A 20,120-nucleotide genomic window follows, 5' to 3' on the forward strand; every position below is an offset into this window, starting at 1 on the left:
GCGGATTGTGAGAGGGCGCAGGCCAGGCCAAGGGACCCCACCGGTGCACGGTCAGGGCTGGGGAGGGACGTGGGAGGTTGGCCAGCTGGGGAAGGACCATGGAAGGGCTCCAGGGCATGTCTGGCCATCTTGCTCAGTCTTGATCGGCTGGACCCCAGCAGCAAGCTAACCTGTTTGGAACGTCTGCCCCCTGATGGTCAGTGCACATCATAGCAACTGGTCGACGGGTCAGCTGTCTGCCCCCTGGTGGTCAGTGCACGTCATAGGGGGCGGTTGCGCAGCCTTAGCATATCATTAGCATATTACGCTTTGATGGGTTGAAGGAACGACCGGACACTTAGCATATTAGGCTTTTATTATATAGGATACCTTAACTATTGCAGTAAAACTGTAATTCTTAAACGTTTTATTTTCCTTAAATGATACCTTTTATTTCAGGAATACATCCATATAGTTCTCTGTGTTTAATTAAAAAATATTAGCCTGGCCAGTGTTGCTCAGTTGGTTTAGTGTCATCCAGTGCACCGAAAGGTCTCCGGTTAGATTCCGGTGAGGGCACATGGCTGGGTTGCAGGTTGATTTCCAGGTCAGGGCACGTGCGGAAGGCAACTGATCAATGTTTCTCTCACACATCCATGTTTCTCTCTCTTCCTTCCTCTCTCTAAGCATGTCCTTGGGTGAGAATAAAAAAAATTGTAAATAAAAAATACTATGTCAAAGCATAGTCATAAGATTCTTTTTCTGTGAAAACTGGTTAAGGGTAATCTTATGGCCGAAACCGGTTTGGCTCAGTGGATAGAGTGTCGGCCTGCAGACTGGAGGGTCCCGGGTTCGATTCCGGTCAAGGGCATGTACCTTGGTTGCGGGCACAGCCCCAGTGGGGGTTGTGCAGGAGGCAGCTGATCGATGTTTCTCTATCATCGATGTTTCTGGCTCTCTATCCCTCTCTCTTCCTCTCTGTGAAAAATCAATAAAAATATATTTTTTTTTAAAAAAAAAAGGGTAATCTTATGGCTACCAGTTTCAACCATATTTCAGAAATTCTGAAATGTGCCCTTTTCCCCCCAACTTTTAACATCTGTGAGATTAGGCTGCATCTTTTGTCCATGGCATCCTACAGTTGTAGCCAGCACTGTGTTTTCTTTTTCCATGGTACATAAAGCAATGAGTAATAGCTAATTAAATTTTAGATTTAATGAAATACAGAATATTAATTCTGGATGTAATTTCTCTACAATAATATAATAATCTCACAACAGCTTGGTCTTTATCAGTATTCATTTCCTGTATAAATACCATCTGTTTGACTTTGCCAGAAGCCCTACCTATTTAGTAAACTTTCATTACAGTCCCAAAGTCATATTTATGTCCTTACTGTTAAGACTGTGCCAAGGTTAGCTGGTTCATATCAGGAACCCTCTGTCTGGATCCACTTAATTCGTTTTCCAGCCACCTCTCTTTAATTTCTTCTTCCCTGAACTTGAGCACAAGCTGGAAAAGGAAAATGTGACACGTGAAGTTGAGTTACAAAGGAAAGTAGGCCCAGCCAGTGTTGCTCAATGGTTGAGCATCCACCTATAAATCAGGAGGTCATAGTTCGATTCCCTGTCAGGCCACATGCCCGGGTTGCAGGCCTGATCCACCATAGGGGGCATGCAGGAGATAGCCGATCGATGATTCTATCATCATTGACATTTCTCTCTCTCCTTTCTGAAAACAATAAAAACATATTTTTTAAAAATGGAAGGAAAATAGGGCTCCAAGCAGCTGAATTGACAAGAGCTCAGACTCACAGTTTTCCTGTAGAGTCTTGGGAATCATAGTATATGGACAGAAAATAAGGTCACAACCAAATGATTCAGAGAAAAACACAGTTATGCTTATAGTGTATGGTAATTGCAAGTCCCTTTGAGGAATGACCAAGAAAGATGGAGCTCATGGAAGAATAAGTAATATCTGTGAGAGATGTTTTTAGTAGTAAAAACATTGGTGATGAAGCATCTTACATTTCTAGGTAGTTGAGATTATTATTTCAATTGTAACATTAAATTACCCAACATAGCCTTGTTTTTACATAATTTGAGATTTTTATTAAAGTTTCATGGGCTACATGAAACGTTTCTTTTTTGGAAGTAAATAATACATTTGTAGAATTTTAAAATTTAGATTGAGTTGCATTCACACTCTGTCTTTATCTTAGCTGTTCCTGTTTTTCGCTATGGGGAGTGATATCCAGCCTGGGTCAGAGATGGAAATCATAGTAGAAGAAACAATCTCTGTGAGAGAAGTAAGTTATTTTACTTGGGGGAGAAGAGGAGTCTGTGGGTGTCTGATTTGGGGAATAGGAATAACCTATATTAGGATTTCGAGGTCCCAAGGCTAGGGGTTTACATTATATACTTTAAATAATTGTATGTACCCACTAAAGGAGTAGTTTTGGAAGCTTGAAAATTGGTGAGCCAACTGGACTTTTACATTAGGTTATTTTTTATTATTATCAATAATCTTGTTGATTGTAGAAATTTGGGATATGTAGAAATAGATTTTTAAAAAACATTAAAACCCCTCATCATCCCTTATCCCAGTAATATGAATATTGTGGCATATTTCCTTTGTTTTCACTTTATATACTCACACAGTTACATACACAGAGGTAGAAATGTGAGTGTTTGTGTGTGATAAAGCAAACACATGACTATGTGGGTGTCCTGAGAACTGGGACTTTCAATGTGGGAAATGGACAGACAGATGACAGCAGTGTGGGTAAGTGAAGCCTATACTTTGAATTTGAATTAGAAGAGTCAAATAAACTTGCTGCATTTTTTCTTTGAATAAATATTTTTCTACTTCTTCCTCCTGAAACAGCCTAGAAACAATGACTAGCCTAGCCACAGTGAGCACCCAGACTGGCTGCTAGCTACCACTTCCTGCAGGAAGGAACCAGGGCTCTGTGTCTAGGTCAGGGAAGTGTAAGATGAGCCTGAGCATCTTGTCAGAACAGGAAGAAGGGAAGCCAGCAAAGATGACTGGCGTCAGCAAAGAAACACAGAAGCCAACTTGAAGAGGCTGCCTCTGGTCAAAGATGAGACAGCTTGGACCTCAGTGGGAATGGTCATGAAAGTTGACTGGTACATATCAAGTCTATGAGTTCATGTGACCCTAAAAATGCCATCTTCATTAGGTACCGATGGGTAACCAAGTGGGTGCTTGGGAACCATAAAGGAAAAAATCAAGCATTTGTCCTGTTTTTGTTTTACAGACTATACTGCAGGGCAACTAGACAGATAACAGGTTTTAAAATAAACAATCCCAGCTGATAAAAAGAAGAAAGAATTTTAAACTATCAGTTTTTCAACTCTGAATGACGTCTGAAGGCAATGATCCTAAAAGCCTGCTCACAACCCAAAAAGGACAACACTCAGGCATTATAGAAGTTTAACACTACCCATGCTTTTCATGCCCCCCAAAACCCCCAAACAACCTGAGTCTGACCAAACCTAGAAGTACAGTCAGCACAGTCGAAAAGTGGAAAACTCCTCTTCAATAAATCAGCTACGGGGGAGAAAGGCCTGTAGGTTTAACGATCTTGTCTCAGGAGAAACAGCAAGCAGGGCAGGGTGTGGACTTCATTTGGCCCTTGATTCAAATCAGAAGAACTCTAATGGTTTGGGAGAAAGTAGGGAAATTTGAACACTGACTAGATAATTGTTATTAAGGAATTCTTAATTTTTTAAAAATGCCATCATTGTTTTAGGGTGTGTTTTTTAAAAGAATGTTTATCTTTCCATAAATATTAATAAATACTATATGATACCTGACATTTGCTTCAAAAGAATCTGGGTTGGGGTACTGACAAGCACGATTGGCTGCAGCAGTGATTGAGATTTGAGGGTCCTCATGTGGCTAAAGAGTTCCATGAGAAAACACCTTTTTAGTAAGTTTCTTTACTCTTGTTACATGCTGAAAATACTCAAATTCATTTGCCTTTGAATTTGAGTGTTGTGTTTGTTTTTAATTTCAAAGAAAGTAAATCACAAGTCTGTACAAAGGAGCGATGTGTGTGTCTTTCTGTTCTCATGGCAGGTAAACTTGTTCCCACCACACCACCGAAACAGCTCTTACCAAGTGCAGCAAGCGGTTCTCAGCCTTCATCTCGCTCTCCCTCTCTCTCCGCAGCAGGGCACATACGTGATGACTGTTCCTTGCAGCTCTTCAGATTTCCCTTCCTACCCCTTCTCAGTTTGCTACTTCCTCTTCTCTCCAGCTGTGAGCACCTTAGGGCTCAATCCTTAGACTGGATCTCGCCTCAAAATTCCAGGCTTACATACCCAGTTGCTATGTGTTTGATTGTCATCACAAATTACAACACACCCACAACAGCATTCCTGGTCTTCTCTCAACATAACTGGGGTTTTTCCCCTCTAGCTCTTAGGAAGGAGAGCTTATTCAGTCATCTTCTTAACTATGTGTATTCTTATCTATTTGATCAGACTTAAATAGGCCCCAGGGTCCAAAGAGGTTGTTTCTTTCAATACTGTAACTCAGAAACAGGAAACTAATGAACATACTTTTTTTTTTTTTTACAGTGTTTGAAGACAGTGCTGGAGAAATTTGGCCTACCAGGTAAGTTACAGGCAATGATAATGTATAATCTTATCCACATCATTGACTTACAAGAAAGTTCTTGTAAGCCTAATGAAAATGTTTCAGCCTTTTTTTTCTCAGTGTTATCTGTTACACTTAATATCTGTGTGTACATAATAAGTTCTCCTGATTCTGTTTGCAAGCTGTAAGAACTGTAGTTGTAAGTTAGCCGACCACTGAGGATCCAGCAAAGACACAGAAAAGATGAAGTTAAGATTACCTTGTGGAATCACCCCAGTCTTTCGCTGGTTTTGTTTAAACCTCATTGATTCAGAAATTTCGGTGATTGTGCTTCATACCTGTGTGTTTTAGTGTAGATCAGGGAATGTCATATGAATGAAAACACAAATGCAGGACGTCTGAAGTAGCTACCAGGGGAACACAGGCAGCGAGCATCACACTGCTTTCATTGGAGTGCTTTGCCTCTCTGACTGCATTCGTTGTCTGGAAGGGAAGGTAACGTGCTCTGGAGCTTCTGTGCATTCCCATTTCATCTCGACAGCAGTGTTCCCATGCAGGGATCATCCCGTTCCCATTTTACGGAGGATGGGACAGAGGCTGAAAATGGTTAAATGGCTTACCCAGAGTTACACAGCAAGTGTAATTTACAGTCTCTCTGATTTCAGAATCCGAGTTCTTTCCATCTTGCTGTGCTATGAAGTAATGGTGTTCACTTTTAACTTACTGGTGTGTTTTCAAAAAATATATACTTAGATTAAGTTAAATATTCATGTAAATCTTACTGTATTTAAAACTGGAATTAATGACAAAAAGGATCTGCAAAGAAGAGTATTGGGATTCAAAACCTGTGGCCTATGCAGGATAAATATTCCTCTGGCTGTAGTTTCTTTCAGGGGGTGGGGGAGTTGACTATAAGACGTTGCTGTTTTTCTTAATAACCAGGATTTCCAGTTTCTGCTCGACTTGGCTCCCTTCAAAAAATTTTCTTCCCATTTCCTCAGTGCAGCAAGCATGTAAAAAACAGAAATCTAATTAAAGACTGTTTACCATTTATAAGTGTTGTTATACCGACTTTATTAAATGCTATTCCAAAAGCACTATTTTTGTTAGATTAACCACTAATTGGATAGCACCAGTTTTGCTGAACACATTATCAGTTGCTGAGCAATGTTAGCATATACTTTCAGCCAAGACAGTGAAATGAAACTTAACTTCTGTACTTATATGTATATGTACATATATTTATACTCATGTGTGATGTGTGTATACATGTAAATAATAAAGGCGTAATGTAGCTATCATGTAATAGTAGCAAGTGTTATTTTCATTTGCAAATATATAATTATACACAATTATACATCTATTTTTGGTGGAATAGAAGATTAACCAAGTTGGGGAAAGAACTTATTTTTCATGCTCTGGAAGAGAGAATTTTATTTTAAATATATATTTTTATTGATTTCATTTTTTTAAATATATTTTTATTGATTTCAGAGAGGAAGGGAGAGGGAGAGATAGAAACATCATGATGAGAGAGAATCATTGATTGGCTGCTTCCTGCCCTACACTGGGGATCGAGCCCACAACCCAGGCATGTGCCCTGACTGGGAAATGAACCGTGACCTCCTGGTTCATAGGTTGACATTCAACCACTGAGCCACACCAGCCAGGCGAGGGAATTTTTTTTAAAAAAATTAGTTAATAATTATTAGATCAAATCCCATTCAGTTTTCCTTTACCCAGAAGGGTCATTCCTGACAAACTCTTAAAACACATCCTTGTGAATTTTTTCATTTTGATTCTGCTGCTTTCACAGGTGACACATGGCACTTAAGAAAAATGGATTGGTGCTATGAAGCTGGGGAGCCTTTGTGTGAAGAAGTAAGGTTATTTTTATGTATTTCACTCTAAAATGATGGGGTTTATTTGGTACTTTATACAGGATACTCATCCTACTCATGAATAAATTCTAGAGAAAGATTTAATTTGTCTAGGATTCAAAAATATATACATGCGTCTGCCTTACTCTTCCCTCCTGGTAGTTATTTGAGAGCATTCGGAGGGAAGGTCTCAGCTAAGGGGGACTATTTCTGACACCTGTGTTAAGTCCTCTTTTGGTAAGAGAGTGTGTCCCTGAGAATACTGGTTCTTCATTAGGAAGCAGAGAACTTTAGAGAACAAAAGACATTTGAACTAATTAAAGAATTTGGAGATACACTCTGAACTTCGAAGCCTGAATATTTTAATCTCAGAGTTGATGGCAGAATTCATCTTACCAACCAATCACTTAGGCTCTTATCTAAACTACATCTCTGGATCCAGCCAAACTCTTAGGGTAGCCTTAAGAACAGTTGTATCACAGGATAGGTGGGGTCTGGTTAATCTTATCCAAATAGCATCCAACCTCGTATCCAACATCACGGCATTAGAAGTGACCCATAATGAAGTTTTGTGAGAACGTTTAGACTGAAATGTGGTCAGCCGCCCCTCCCCTATCTGCCTGCTTCTATTCAGTGATATACAGTGGCAGTGAACATCAACAGAGGTTGATTGAAATAGGTGTACTGGAGTCATCCCTCAGACACTCTTTGCTGTGTTGTGGTCAGTAACAATATAGAGAGAGGACTCTCTTGAATCTTGGCCAGGGATTTGACTGCCCAGAGTAAGAAGTGGACCTAAAGAATCTTCAGGCCCTAGCCGGTTTGGCTCAGTGGATAGAGCGTCAACCTGTGGACTGAAAGGTCCCGGGTTCGATTCCGGTCAAGGGCACATGCCTGGGTTGCGGGCTCGATCCCCAGTAGGGGATGTGCAGGAGGCAGCCGATCAATGATTCTCTCTCATCATTGATGTTTCTATCTCTCCCTTCCTCTCTGAAATCAATAAAAATATATTTAATAAAAAAAAAATCTTTAGGACATATAGTTTGGATGTCAAGAGTAATATCTAGTCACATAGTTTCCACATTTTCTTTTCTATTAAGTCCCAAATTGGTATCAAACAATTCTAAAACTGTCTATAGCAAACTCATTACCCTTAAAACTGCTTCCTCTTCCCAGATTTGCTGTCTTTCCCATCCTGATCTTTTTCAGCCTGAGATGTGGCCAATCCAACTTACCTGCCGCCCTCATGTTTGGGCTCAGCCTTCAAAGGCCTATCAGTTTTTCCACTCCTTCCTGAGTCCACTGCTGGCCTCCTGGTTCAAGCCATTTTTTTCCCCTTTTACCTAAATTACTGCAACTGGCCTCCCCGAGCCCAGGTGTTCCCCACTTCAGTGTGTTATGCATGTAGCAGCCAGATAGATTTTTAAAAACACCTTCTCAGAAGTCTTGTGGCTTTTTACAAAGGAACTAAAAGCTCCTTTTTTTCTATTCCACATCCCTTCGACCACCCTTCTGATCCAGTCTCCGCCCCCTCCCCTCTCCCCCCCCCGCCCCCGTTACTCTGATACTGTCCACTCTACTCAGTCTAGTCTGAGCTCTTCCCTAACCAAGCCATAGTTATTCTTGACATGACCTTGACTTTGTTTGCTTTTTCATGAGAAATTCCTTTTCTTGTTTCATCCACCTTTCCAAATCCAACGCATCTTTTTAGGTTTGACTAAAATGTCATCTTCTATAAATCAGTCTTATTATTTAACTAAAATGTCATCTTCTGTAAATCAGTCTCATTATTTCTCACCTCTCCCTTTCCTCTAATCTTCTATGATACTTACAGGTCCTACTCATAATCTAATATATAATAATAGACTGTTTTATAAGCCTATTTTCTACTCAACATCTGCTTTATCATTTATTCATTTATTTATTTCAAGGGTAATAGAGGCATAGGGTTCACAAACAGAAGTCCAGTGGTCTGTTTGTTCCTTGCAGAAGTCACAAGTAACAAAAAAATTTCCGTATTCCCAGGATGCAACACTGAAAGAGCTTATGATATGTTCTGGAGATACTCTGCTTTTAACTGAAGGGAAACTTCTTCCTCCGGTAAGACTTTGCTTCCAATAGACACTCTGTGAACAATGGTTATTGTCTCTGTGGGAAAGTGAGGCAATGCAACAGTCAGAAAGAGAACAAAGAACTTACCCCAAAGTCTACCAGACACAGCCATCATATTGTACATCTTAGGTATTTCCTTCCTATAAAACCAATGGTATATACAATTTTATTTTCTACCTTTTCTATTTAATTTGTGAACCTGATCATAAAATCCAAAAACAGTTAAAATGTATGACTTATCACAGTTTAATTCACTTTTTATCTTCATTGTTGGAAATTTACCTTATTTTAAATTTTTTCTTATAATAGTACTTAAAAACTAATCCATCTTAAGATAGTCCTAAAGATGGAATTAACAAGTCAAAGGGTATGAACTTTTTAAAGACTTGAAGATGTATGTTGCCAAATTGTTTTCCCAAAGAGTTGTACTAGATTTACAGTCCTTCCAGCAGTATATGAGGGCTTCTTTCCCTCCACTTTCATAAACACTGCATGTTCCCATTTTCTAAAACCATTACTTAATTCGTATTTTTAATGTGGACACATGTAAAAATTAAAAAAAAAGTTGACCCCAAACTCCAGTACTCAGCTATCCATTAGCTTATTAGAAAATTCACACAGCATAGAAGGCTATATAAAATGAAAAACAAAAGTTTCTCCCCAGGAAGAGCCACAATTAACTTACTTGTCCTTTCAAGAAGAAAAGTGATACCTGTTTGTATGCTGAGTGTAAATATATCCATATGTATTTAAAGTTTCCATTCAGGGGATCATATTCCATACAGTGTTTTATACCTGTTGGTTTTTTGTTTTTATTCACTTAATTTATCTTTAGGATCTCCTCATATCAGCACATACAGACCTACCTTATTCTTTTCCATGACTTCATGAAATTCTGTGGTATTTTACATACCATGCTCTTTAAAGTTAATTTTTGAATTGGTAATACTTATGATACAAAATTCAAAGTGTATAAAAAGCTGAGCCAGGAAAAATAACTATCCTCCCTACCCCCCAGCCACTCAGTGTATCCCTCCAGAGGTAGCCAGATGCCTCTGTGTCAATACACAAGTAAGTCTGTGTGTGTACATAGCACATACATGAAATACAGAATGATTCTTGTATTATTCTTTACTAATTGTATTGTTTGCATGCAACTGTAAACCCACCTTTGCCCACCCACCTTGATGTGTAGCAGTACACATCAAGTCATCTCATTCTATAGGTGGTATCTATATCTCCCATTGTATGGAGGTACTATAATTTAACCAGTCTCTTTCAATACAGTCTTTTGTTAATATAAATGATACTGCAAAAAATATTTTAAATGTCCATTTATCTACAGAATAAATTCCTAGACCTACCACTGTATTCTGCTGCCATCACAATTGGCAGTGACTGTCTTTGTACCCGTGACTTTGTCTCAGGGCTCGTCCATCAGAAGGCAAATTCTCACCATGGATGGCAGGTCTGGGGCGTGGCCTTTAAATTGTGACAATTTCAATTACTCTCCAAAAAGTTTGCTGCAAGTTTATACTTCTGCTACCAAATTACCCATATTTTCAACAACATATAGAATATTATTAAACTTTCTGGTTTTTTGACAGTCTGATAAGTAAAAAAATAGAATTTTGTTTTTCTGGTTTATACTTATTTATTTCATTGAATGGAGGTTGAGTGTTTTTCAGTCTTCACCTATTTAATAAACAAAAATTATTTTAATATGGATTTCTTGAAATATATATTTAAAATATTTTACATGTTTTTTCACATTCTCATCCTGTAACATCTTTAATCCCTAATAAAACTATTAAAGTTCTTTACTAACAGACAAAAAGAGTTAGCGAAGAACCAGTTACATTAGTAAAACTAAAATTACAGGACATGTTTAAGGAAATGTGTTTATTTCCTGTAGTGTATGTACAGGAATCCAACTTAGACCAGTGGGCTGTTGATTCTCTCAAGTTCCCCTGGGAACTCGAATGAATGAAAGCACCATATCTGGGGCCTCGTGCTCATGCTGCTCTCACAGGGCCTGAATATCCTATATAATAAAGAGGTAATATGCAAAGTGACCATCACTCCAATACACAAAATGGCCACCCCCATGTGGTCAAAGATGGCCGCCACAAGATGGCCAGCAGGGGAGGGCAGTTGGGAGAGACAAGGCCTGCAAAGGGGGTGGGGGGAGTTAGGGGTGACTGGGCCGGAAGAGGAGGGCAGTTGGGGGCAACCAGGCCTGCAGGGGAGGACAGTTGAGGGGGGACCCAGGCCTGCAGGGGAGGACAGTTGGAGGGGAGCAGGCCTGCAGGGGAGGGCAGTTAGGGGCAACCAGGCCTTCAGGGGAGGGCAGTTGGGGGGGACCAGGCTGGCAAGGGAGGGAAGTTAGGGGCAATAGGGCCGGCAGGGGAGGGCAGTTAGGGGCAATCGGGCCGTCAGGGGAGCAGTTAGGCATCAATCAGGCTGGCAGGGGAGTGGTTGGGTGATCAGGCAGGCTGGCAGGCAGAAGCAGTTAGGGGCAATCAGGCAGGCAGGCGAGTGGTTGGGTGCCAGCAGTCCTAGATTGTGAGAGGGATGTCCGACTGCCCATGGGATTGGGCCTAAATGGGCAGTCAGACCTCCCTCGAGGGGTCCCTGATTGGAGAGGATGCAGGCTGGGCTGAGGGACACAACACACACACACACACACACACCCGTGCACGAATTTTGTGCACCAGGCCTCTAGTATTTATATAGCTGGTTATGTCAAACATTTTGCTAATTTGTTTATACTGTTCATGTATTGTAACTACTGAGCTACTTCTAAACAAAGAACATTTAGTCTTATTTTTATCACAAACTTTTTTATTGTAAAAACAAGTGTAATATATAGCAGTTATACATCTAAAAGGAAAAACAAAAAATTTGGGAACACTTTTTGTCATCAAGATGTTCCTCTTTATGGAAGTAGCAATGCAAGTTCACTTAATCTGTGTACCTCAAAACAGTGAGAAATGCTCCCTTCTCCAGGGTCTCCTGAAGGTGCCCATCTGGTGGTACCAGCCTCCGGGGCCCAAGGGTCAGGGGAAGAGACATCTGGACCAGAGGAACTGTACCCCTTCTCAAGGCGAGATCTGGAGAGCTACTTCCACCCCAGGTGAGAATACAACAGAATCTCAGTGGCGTACGTGTCATAAAGAAAAGTAAAACAACTGCTTCTGCTCTGAGGGCAAATGACATTTCTTTTTTTAAATGTATGGTTGAAAATCAACCTATTTATTCCACAAGTCATTCCAAAGCAGTAACACCATTCCCCTTTTATGCAATGCTTTAAAACCAACCACTCACTATAAGGTACAGCATGTTAAGTCTTTATATCAGTATATTTTTTCAAGGAATTTTTATGTCATCTCTCAGGGTCCTCATGGTAGGCTAGGATATGGAGGCAGCCGGGCAGAGGCAGGGCTGGAGTCCGTTACTGCACCCTAATCCGCTCCTGCCCCCCAGGAGCTACCTCCAGGGCATTCCACCCCTCACCGCCTTCTGCTTTACTTCTAAGTGGCTTCTCCGCAGACAGAACTCGGCACAGGTCACAATGAGCAAGAAATGACAGCAGAGGGTTTGGCTTTCCATTGTCAGCAGTGGGTTTCAGCTTCGATATAAAGAAAACAGCCATCAGCCTCCTTTGCGACTGTAGATATATTATTAGTAGGATCAATTCTTTATATATTTTTAATCATGCTTTATTTAGTGATTTAGCTTTTGTGGGGGGTAGAGTATTAGATACTTATATTTCTTTTTTACTTTTTAAACCTCAGTATTGAAACTACTAAAAATGAATCAAGTTCTTCTCTCCTTACTCTTTGAAGTTAAGAATACATGTTTAGACCAATAAAATATTTTCATGTTGAATTAGCTATGAAATTAGCATTAAGTTATTTTTTGGTTGGGTCATATTAGATGTGTTAACTAAATATAAAAATGCTTTGGTAATAGAATAATAGTTACATATATAGTTGGCTACAGACTTAAAAAGTGTGTTTAATCATTGAGTTTTCCCATGAAAGTGAAGAAATAGGATCATTGTTTGATAGTCCTTCTTTATATAACAACACATGAGAAACGTTTTTAAATTCCGGAGAGTTTCCAAAAAGTAATAGCATGTGGTGTCCTTGAGGCACAAGAAAAACCATTTGCTTTTTGTTTTAATTTATTTACAATCTAATTTTGTTGTATATTAGCAGTGTGCCCAGCAATAAACTAAGAGATTTAACTAAAGCAAAAATGAGTTAAATTATTCTGAATTTTAAATTTAGTTGCCAACTTTTATACCCAGGATTCTAGATGAGAGAACGTTTTATTTTCCCCTTTTTATAACAAATGTAGAAGGCTTTCTTACTTTCAAGGACTCTGTCAGTAAACATCGACTTCATAACGCCCACCCTGCCACACACTTAACAGACGATGAGAATGCAGGTCTGCCCTCTCCTGACTGTCATAGTCTTTATACCCAAGAAAACAGAAACAGGTGTGATAGGTGTGATGAGAGAAAGAAACAGGAATGTGATACAAAGAATAAGGGCAAAGTATCCTACCAGCAAAGTCCTCTTTGAGGGAGGAGTATCAAAAAGAACATTCTAGTAGACACAGGCATGAAATTCCTCGAACCCAAAGCACTGAGAAAGCCGTGGTACTGTGCCAATAGCTTCCTCCCCTCCAAAGGCAGGAGGCCTGAATTGGAGGAACTCAGATTCTGAGTTACATGAATGGAATTTTATTAAAAGTACTTACGACATCAAAACATGGAATATATTTTAGAAATATGAAATAAATGCACTTCAAGCTCCTAACATCTGGCTCTGTCCTCTGCAGGTGCTGCTGGTGATGTGCATGCAGATGTTCCCCTCCGCTACCTGGGAGACGTCAAAATCTCAGAAGATGCCACCTTGGCGGAGCTGAAGGCTCAGGTCAGACTTCTTCCTGCAGCGTACCTGAGTGGGGGTCTGGCTGCTTCCAGTGAGATATTAATCTATTCTTCTATCTCCTTTTCCCTCACTTACAGTCTGTTCTGATATGGCATGTGTTACATGCCATGTTCAGTGGTAAGTACCCAGCAGGCGACACGCACACGGCTCAGCTCCCTGGTCTTCTTTTCTGCCGGCTGCCCTTGTGGCTCTCATTCCTCCTCCTCTGACAGGCATGCTGTGCTTTCATTCAAATATATCCTCAGTGACTTGCAGCTTATGTTTATTTTTACCTTTTAGGTAAACATGATTTATTGAAACATTTGTAAAACGTTCAGTTTAACCTTTACATTGTTTTTGTATCACTGTGATCCATGTGTTATATGTTGTTAAAGAGGCAGTATCAATTTCCCAGGTCAGAATATCAGCTTTATGTCAGATTATAGTGTCTTCTTGTGTGTTAATATTCATAGAGAAAGAGTGTTTTGTCCAAATGGAAAGACTAAATTGAATACAACACTAAATGTCTCAGAAGCATCTTACTTAATTGGACTAAAGTGAACATCCCTTCTTCCTCTTAAAGGGAAAAATGTGGGGGCAGATAATAAGAGTATCAGTCACTAACATTTGACCTGTGTGTCCTCAAAAAAAGCAGATGGTTTCATTATCATGAGAACAAGTAGGAAGAGACTTGTTTTCCTCATATTGGATGGAAAGATACAGAGTTGCTGTTTTTAGGTTAAAATGGATGAATATTGGCCATTTTATATACTGCAACCTAAATAATATAATTATCTACTCCTCTAGAATCAGTGCAGCAGTTTGGGGCTAGCAGTAGGATCCAAAGATACTGAAATATTTCAGAATCAAGTTACTTCCTGGGCAGTGCAGACACTGCTGGAGACTCCCAGGATGGAGTAGACCAGGCCCTTGCTTCCTCTATAGTGACCTCTGCTCTTGAGAGTTAGACTCACCTAAAGATTAATTTTAAAGTTTCATTTTCTAAAACATACTGATCAAAAAGGAGTTTTGGGTTCAGATTTAGAAATCGGAAACTCACTTATCTCTCAGCTGATTAGTTTGAGTTTGTTCTGGGAATGTTTCAGTAGGTAGTACCATTACTCAAGATACTCTTTCCCTCAGATGTTCTTGTATCGTGCGTCATTTCTTCCTAAAGCAGTCTCTTTTTAAGAGTGCTTTTCCAAACCCTTGGACAAATTTCTACAAATGCCTGTTTCTTTTCTAGGCTATGACCTTGCCCTCCTTGTTGGAGTTTTCCATCCTGTCCCCTGCCTTCCTCAGAGCCTGGACAGTGGACAGTAAGCGCCCTGGGAGGCTTTTACGAAAAAACCAGCAGCAGCTCAGGTGGGTTCCTTGTTGAATTCAGTAACAAAGCCCGATCCTGGCAATTCCACATGTCAACTGGGTGACGCTTCTTACCATAAATCAAACTCTGGAACAGCTTCACTTTCCATATCCTATCTAATAAAAGAGTAATATGCAAATTGACCATCACACCAAGACACAAGATGGCTGCCCCCATGTGGACACAAGATGGCCCTCACAAGATGGCCAGCAGGGGAGGGCAGTTGTGGGGAGACCCAGGCCTGCAGGGAAGGGCAGTTGGGGGGGACCAGGCCTGCAGGGGAGGGCAGTTGTGAGCAATCAGGCAAGCAGGGAGGGCAGTTAGGGGTGACCAGGCCGGCAGAGGAGGGCAATTGGGGGGGACCAGGACTGCAGGGGAGGGCAGTTGGGGGGGACCAGGCCTGCAGGGGAGGGCAGTTGGGAGCCAGCAGTCCAGGATTGTGAGAGGGATGTCTAACCGCCTATTTAGGCCCGATCCCAGTGGTCGGACATCCCTCAAGGGGTCCCAGATTGGAGAGGGTGCAAGCTGGGCTGAGGGACACCCCTCCCCCCCCCATCGTGCACAAATTTCATGCACCGGGCCTCTAGTTAAGTATAAAATGTAGCTTCATGTATGTTTACTATGTTCCAGAGACTGTGAAAAAAATTTTGAGTGTTTTTTTTTTCTAGCTTTATTAAGCTGTAACTGATATAACATTGTGTAAGTTAAGGCATACAACATGTTGATTTGATACACATACATTGCAAAACGATCACCACCATAGCGTTAGCTGACACCTGCATCACATCACATAATTTCTTTTTCGTGGTGAGAACATTTAGTATCTGCTCTCTCAGCCCCTTGATAACCACCGTTCTGGTGTCTACTGCTATGGATTTGGCTTTTTCAGATTCTACATATAAGTAAATATCATACAGTATTTGTCTTTCTCTGACTTAATCTTACTTATCATAATGCCCTCATGGTCCATCCATGTTGTCGCAAACAACAGAATGTCTTTCTTTCTTGTGGCCGAATAATAGTCGTGTGTGTGTGTGTGTGTGTGTGTGTGTGTACACACTTCATCTTTATCCATTCATTTGTTTGTTGGTGGACACTTAGGTTGCTTCCATCTCTTAGCTGTTGTGAATAATGCTACAATGAACATGGGAGTGCAGGTATTTCTTTGATAGCTTGTTTTCATTTCCTTTCTCATTGATGTCCTGAAAAAGTAGGGTTGCTGGATCATTTGGTATGATAGTTCTATTTTTAATTTTTTGAGGAACCTTCATACTGTTTTTTCACAATGGATGTATCAGTTTACATTCCCACCAGTAATACGCAAGGGTTCCCTCTCTTCCACATCCTCACCAGTACTTATCTCTTGGGGTGTTTTTTTTATTATTATTTGTTTATGATAACCATTCTAATAGGTGTGAGGTGAAAACTAGTGGTTTTGATTTGCATTTTCCTGATGACTAGAGTAGTGATTTTGAGCACCTTTTCATGTACCTATTGGCTATTAGTATGTATTCTTTATAAAAATGTCTATTCATTTCCTCTATTTTTTAAATCAAATTGGGGTTTTTGCTATTGAGTTGTATGGATTTTTTTATATATTTTGGGTATTAACCCCTTATCAGGTATATGATTGGCAAATACTTTCTCCCAGTTCATAGATTCTCCCAGTCCTTTTTATTTTGTTGATGGTTTCCTTTGCTGTGCAGGTTTTTAGTTTAATGTAGTCCACTTGTTTATTTTCACTTTTGTTGCCTTTGTTCTTAGTGAAATCCAAAGAATCATTGCCAAGACCAATGTCAAGGAACTTAGGAGCCTACCCTCTGTTATTTTTCTAGGAATTTTATAGTTTCCAGTCTTAGGTTCAAGTCTTTAATCTATTTTGAGTAGATCTTGTGTGTGATGTAGCAAGATAGCAGTCCATTTTTCCCAGCACCATTTATAGAAGAGAGTATTCTTTCCCCATTGTATCTTCTTGGTGCCTTTATTGTAAGTTAATTGAGCATGTATGTGGGTTTATTTCTGGGGTCTCTGTTGTGTTCCATAAATCTATGTGTCTGTTTTTATGCCAGGACCCGACATTTACTATAGCTTCATAATATAATTTCATACAAATTCCATACAAAATTTAGGATTAATTTTTCTATTTCTGTGAAAAATGCCATTGATATTTTAATAGGATTTGTATTTTACATGTAGATCATTTTAGGTAGTATGAACATTTTAACAATATTCTTCTAGTGCATGAATATGGAATATCTTTCCATTTGTGTCTTAGTCGATTTCCTTCATCAATGTCTTATAGTTTTCAGTGAACAGACCTTTCACCTTCTTGGTTAAATGTATTCCTAAGTATTCTTTTTGATGCTGTTGTAAATGGAACTTTCTCTTTCTGATAGTTGTTAGTGTATAAATGTAGCTAGCTGATTTTTGTATCCTGCAAGTTTATTTATTCGTTCTAATAGGGTTTTTTGGTGTAGTGTGTAAGGTTTCTAAATATAACCATGCCGTCTGCAAATAGAAGCAGTTTTACTCTTCCTCTTCCCTAACTGCCCTGACCGGACTTCCAGTTCTGTAGAGTATGAGTGGAAGGAGCAAGCATCTTGTCTTGTTCTTGATCATAGAGGAAAGCGCTCAGCTTTTCACCACTGAGTATGTTAACTGTGGGCTTGTCATATATGACCTTTCTCATGTACATTTCCTCTACATCCAGTTTGAGTTTTTAACATGAAAATATGTTGAAGTTAGTCAGATGTATTTTCCTGCATCTATTGTGATCAGATTTTTTTTTAAATATATTTTATTGATTTTTCACAGAGAGGAAGGGAGAGGGATAGAGAGCTAGAAACATTGATGAGAGAGATACATCGACCAGTTGCCTCCTGCACACCCCCCACTGGGGATGTGCCCGCAACCAATGTACATGCCCTTGACCGGAATCGAACCTGGGACCTTTCAGCCCGCAGACCGATGCTCTATCCACTGAGCCAAACCGGTTTCGGCATGGGTGATCAGATTTTTATCCTTCATTCTGTTAATGTGGTATGTCACACTAGTTGATTTGCAGATATTTGTCACAACCTTGCATCCCTAGCATAACTCCCATTTGATCATGGTATATGATCCTTGTGATGTATTGTTTAATTCAGTTTGCTAATTTGAGGATTTTTGCATCTATGCTCCTGAGGGATATTAGCCTGTAATTTTCTTAAAGTGTCCTTGTCTGGCTTTGATATCAGTGTAGTGCTGCCCTCATAAAATAAGTTTGAATGAGTTTGAGAAGGATTACTATTCTTTTTTAAATATCTAGTAGAATTCATCACTGAAAACCATTTGGTCCTAGACTTTTCTTGGTTGGGAGATTTGTGATTTTTTTATTCGATTTCCTTAGTAATAATTTGTATTTTCTATTTCTTTATGATTCATCCTTGTAGGTTACATGTTCCTAGGAATTTACCCATTTCTCCTAGGTTGTCCATTGTGTTGGAATATAATTGTTCATAGTAGTATTAAAGTTATATATATTGATTTCTGAGGAAGAGAGATAGAAACATCAATGATGAGAATCATTGATCATCTGCCTCTTGCACGCCCCCTACTGGGGATTGAGCCTGCAACCCAGGCATGTGCCCTTGACTGGAATTGAACCCAGAACCCTTCAGTCCACAGGCTGACACTCTATCCACTGAGCCAAACCAGCTAGGGCCATAGTCGTCTTAAATGTATAATATTTTGCTTATTAAGACAGTTTAAAATTGACAAAAAAATGTTTTAAAAAATTAAATGATGTCACTATTATTTTGTTTTATTATCAGGGAATGTAAGTTGGGGAGGAGAACTGAGATCTGCTTAGAGCCCCTTCAGAAAGAAGAACACTTAGGGTAAGAATTACATGTCTTATCACAGCGGGTGGCTTCTCAGTAGTATGGCAGATTAAACAGATTTTGTTCTGTCTATAACGTGGAACCCATTTTCCATAAAATGAGACTTGTTCAATAAGTCCAAGTGCACACTAAGCCCACTTGATCTTGAAGGACAAGCTGGATGCTTGTGTTCCGCTCTGTTGATGTAGGTGGAGAGTCTGAGGTCAAACTGCCTTATAGCACCTCTCACTCTGGCCCTTTATTCTACTTTTTTCATCCGAATATCAAACCTGACGTATTATGTCTCCCATTACTAGGATGTAATCTTTGCGAGAGTTAAGTACTTTGTTTTTTGGTCATGGCTGTATCCCCAGTGCTTTTGTCAGAGTGAAAGTATTTTTGGAATAAAGAAGCACCCCAAAGTTTCTTCCTATTATTTTTTCACTATCGAAGAATCTTTTATATTGTACGCCATAAGCGTCTGTAGACGCAAGCTCTGGACCTTCCCCACACACCACGCATGTCTATTAAAAAAAAAATGTTTTCCCTAAGTGGCAGCCCTGACTAACTTTAAAATAATTTTTCATGAGAATTTTCAGCTGAAAATATTCAAGAACACCCGAATTGTAATATATTTATAATATTCATTGCAAATTGATTTAAATTCAAAATACCGTGGCATGTGGGGATGGTTTCCATTTTGGATGCGTGGCAGTTAACTGAATAAGCCGTTTTTTTTAGCATCACCGAGTGTTAAGGTCCCTTCTTAACACTGACATCCAGTAACTTTGATTGCGCTCTTTCAGCCACACTGACCTTCATGTGATGTGACTGTTTTAATACAAATGGTGTTACCAGTAGTTTCTGGGGGGGGTTTCTGGATCAAATGGTGTGGACATTTTAAACCTTTTAAAATACATTAATTCCTTTCCAGGTAAGTTATACCAATTTATGTTCACAGAGTGTTTTGAATATTTACTTCACCCTCAAACCATCATTAAATATTGTCATTGTTTAAATGTTTGCTTTGAATGCTACTGAGATTAGGCATTTTTTTCAAAGGCTTGTAAGCCATTTGTAGTTTGTGAATTATTTCATACATTTTGCCTGTTTCAATGGGGTCTAACTGTGTGAGCTCTTTCTGTGAGGACATTTACCCTCTGCCATGTCTGATTTAAGCAGGATCCCTTTGAAGTGCTCTGCACTTATTAGACCCCTAACCAGCCTCTGGTTCCTCATCGTCCTCCTCACCCCAGCCTTCTTGGCAACTCCAGCATCGATGCTGACCCCCCGCTCCCTCATGGAGAAGGTTCAGGCTCCTCCAATTACTCCTTTTCTCCCATTGCATCCCTCT

At 39.8% G+C, this 20,120-nt stretch overlaps 1 protein-coding gene across 1 annotated transcript in view; it reads left to right on the forward strand.

Moving 5' to 3' along the window:
- The window catches only part of USP40 (ubiquitin specific peptidase 40), a 67,285-nt gene that overhangs the window by 41,237 nt on the left and 5,928 nt on the right, over positions 1 to 20,120 (forward strand). Inside the window, exons 20-27 of the mRNA XM_028140603.2 lie at positions 2,201 to 2,287; positions 4,587 to 4,623; positions 6,422 to 6,486; positions 8,511 to 8,585; positions 11,607 to 11,733; positions 13,449 to 13,543; positions 14,787 to 14,905; positions 18,719 to 18,784. Of these exons, the coding sequence (XP_027996404.2) occupies positions 2,201 to 2,287; positions 4,587 to 4,623; positions 6,422 to 6,486; positions 8,511 to 8,585; positions 11,607 to 11,733; positions 13,449 to 13,543; positions 14,787 to 14,905; positions 18,719 to 18,784 (671 nt within the window). The remainder of the gene's footprint in view (positions 1 to 2,200; positions 2,288 to 4,586; positions 4,624 to 6,421; positions 6,487 to 8,510; positions 8,586 to 11,606; positions 11,734 to 13,448; positions 13,544 to 14,786; positions 14,906 to 18,718; positions 18,785 to 20,120) is intronic.

Source organism: Eptesicus fuscus, chromosome 11 (genome assembly GCF_027574615.1).
Source record: "Eptesicus fuscus isolate TK198812 chromosome 11, DD_ASM_mEF_20220401, whole genome shotgun sequence".
Lineage (NCBI taxonomy): Eukaryota > Metazoa > Chordata > Mammalia > Chiroptera > Vespertilionidae > Eptesicus > Eptesicus fuscus.